We start from the raw sequence: 3,095 nt of genomic DNA on the forward strand, positions 1-3,095 counted from the left end.
GGGAGTGTAGAAGTTTAATTAGAAAAGAAGGGGAAATCTTCCCAACCAGACACTGTAGAGGTAGAAGAACAGAAGATTCCGCCACCTGAGAGGTAAAGTCAACGTGACAGGCCATGGGGGTCATCGCCAGCAGGTTCCAACCATCCCTGACGGGTGATTGAACCTGTCTATAAAGACATAGAGAGCCTAAAGAGAACCCGTCACCAATGTAAAAATGCAAGGTGCTCTGTGAATGGAGGCAGTGGAAAATGGCTGGGGGAAGGGTGGCTGTAATTATATCAGAAAATAAGGATCAATGTTCCCAACCAGACACTGTAGACATAGAAGAAGATTCCGTCACCTGAGAGGTAAAGTCAACTGGACAGGCCATGGGGGTCATCGCCGACAGGAAGGCCATGAGGGTCATCGCCAGCAGGTTCCAACCATCCCTGACGGGTGATTGAACCTGTCTATGAAGACATTAGAACTAAAGAGAACCTGTCACCAATGTAGAAATGCAAGGAGCTGTGTGAATGGAGGCAGTAGAAAAGGGCTGGGAGGATGGTGGTTGTAGTTTCATTAGAAGAGAAGGATCAATGTTCCCAACAAGACACCGTAGAGGTTGTAGAGCATAAGAAGATTCTGTCACCTGAGAGGTAAGGTCAACTGGACAGGCCATGAGGGTCATCGCCAGCAGATTCCAACCATCCCTGATGGGTGATTGAACCTGTCTATGAAGATATAGAGAGCCTAAAGAGAACCTGTCACCAATATAAAAATGGGGTGGGGTGTGTAGTTTCATTAAAGGAGAGCAATCAATCTTCCCAACCAGACACTGTAGAGGTAGAAGAGTTTAAGAAGATTCTGTCACCTGAGAGGTGAAGTCAACTGGACAGGCCATGAGGATCATCGCCAGCAGAAGAAGATTCCATCATCTGAGAGGTAAATTCAACTGGACAGGCCATGAGGATCATCGCCAGCAAGTTACAACCATGCCTGACGGGTGATGGAACCTGTCTATAAAGACATAGCGAGCCCAAAGAGAACCTGTCACCAATGTAACAATGCAGGGTGTTCTGTGAATGGAGGAGGTGCGGAAGAATGTCACGATCTCCCCTCCTCCAGTCACAGAACTCCATTGAAAAGAAAACAAGAAATCCTTGGAAGAGCAACGTCTATACAAGCGAATGTTTCATTCCCCACATTATATATCTTATCTGTATCACTCAGCACGGCCATTATTGACAATGTAACAATAAAAGATGCAGCAAGAAGGACTTTTATTATTTTAGTGCACCGCAGAGGTGTGACATGACCCCTGAGGTAAGGTAAGGACGGGTTCACATATTTGTGGCACATTAACGTGCATTGTGGCGCCCGTTGCTTTAAGGCAGCCCATTCATTTCGCATCAGTTGGCAATGCACCACAACAGACCTAAACAATCACTTACGCCTTTCTTTTTGTTTGTTTTTTTGTCCCAGGGCACCAAAACGCACCGGCGGTTCACATCTGTACAATGTGGTGCATTAAAACGCGGGTCTGTTGTGGTCAAAATGAACGAATTAATGTATATCAGTTGGCTGCCTGCGTGCAGACCTATACTTGCAATATTTGTGTCAGTTTGCATTTTTTGATTAATAAAGCTGGATTTAAAAAAAAATAAAAAATGAACGACACCACAATGCATCACATTACGGTTCTTGATAACCCAATCACTGTTATACAACCTTTACAAGGTGCATGTAATTCATGTCATTTCCAAAGAGAGCTTTTTTTTTTTTTTATATGTATACAATCTCTGGTGACTCCTCCCCCGCAAAGGTCCTTTGACAGGCACTTCCTGTTATGGGGTGACCACTCTTAGTCCCAGTCCTGCCATTGTGCACCTGAGTTGTCACCAAGACTTCAGAAGGAGATCACATGCTTCCATTATAACACACGTTACTCAAGCGTGGTTGTCACCTTTGGGAAACCCACCCTGGCAAACGTCATCTAGGCAAGAAGAGTCTGCCAGAGATCAGCAGCACTGGGATTTAGATTTACTCATTACTGGTATGATTATTATACAGGATTTATTTGACGCCAACAGTTTGCACCGCGCTTTACAATATAAGGAAGGCATTACAATCACAATACAATTCAAGCCAAGATGGTAAGGTGGTAAACTCCTGCCCTCCAGGAGTTTACATTCTACGGTCCCTATATTAGGGCCAATTTAGACAGGAGCCAGTTATCCTAGTCCTACCAGCACGTCTTTGGAGTGTGGGAGGAAACCAGAGTACCCGGAGGAAGCACAGGGAGAACTTGCAAACTCCATGCAGATAGTGCCCTGGCCGGGATGCAACAGAAGATTAATAAAGTGAAAATAAGTATTTTATTAAACAATGTCAATGGTTCAAGATACACGGTGCTAGTAAACCTATAGGACTGACATCTACTTTAATGACAGGTTCACTTTAATAAGGGGCAGCTCCACCCCCTCCCTGGAAATGTTTTTTTCCCTTCCAAAAATCCTCACTTAAAATGACTTCCAAATATGTTTCTATCATAGAGTAGCGAGCTGGACGAGGATACTTGTAACTCTTTTCTTTCCTCGCTCTCTCTCTCCCCCTGCGTTGCTCTTTAATTGCATTGTTCTCTGGTTACCCCTGTGAAGGGGGATGGGACTGAAACTTCTGCACTCTCTCCTTCACTTCTGATTGGCCAGGGCGCTGCTTTGCTCCCATTGGCCGCCTGCAAATTCCACACTACCCCCTCTATGGTTACTTCTCACCCCCTCCTTCCCTTACACTGTGTGTCCTGTCCAAGGATTTCCCAGAGCTAGGGTTGGAGTGGAGGTATTCTGGACATGTAGGGGGGGTCTCATCATTTTAAGAGCTGGATTTTCCCATGGATGCTGAACATTTAGAGGGACTGTGTAGACTGTGTAGAGGGGAGTCCAACTGAAGTCACCAGAGCTGCTGCCGGCCATGAGCTTCATCTACTGAGCTTGGAGAAAGTTTTTATGAAGATGCTCAACCTCCTTCTGTGGATCTCCTTACTTGTTGGGACCCTGAACCCCGTCCACTGCGGCTCCCCGGAGAACCAGTGCAACTGGAGAGGAAGGTTAGTCTCT

General features: G+C 45.7%; 1 protein-coding gene across 1 annotated transcript in view; it reads left to right on the plus strand.

The window, feature by feature from the left end:
• The first annotated feature begins 2,736 nt into the window (after positions 1-2,736).
• The window catches only part of METRN (meteorin, glial cell differentiation regulator), a 17,231-nt gene continuing 16,872 nt past the window's right edge, over positions 2,737-3,095 (plus strand). Inside the window, exon 1 of the mRNA XM_018571790.1 lies at positions 2,737-3,085. Coding sequence (XP_018427292.1) covers positions 2,985-3,085 — 101 coding nt within the window. The 5' untranslated portion in view covers positions 2,737-2,984. The remainder of the gene's footprint in view (positions 3,086-3,095) is intronic.

Source organism: Nanorana parkeri, unplaced genomic scaffold, assembly GCF_000935625.1.
Source record: "Nanorana parkeri isolate BGI_ZX_2015 unplaced genomic scaffold, ASM93562v1 scaffold1837, whole genome shotgun sequence".
NCBI lineage: Eukaryota > Metazoa > Chordata > Amphibia > Anura > Dicroglossidae > Nanorana > Nanorana parkeri.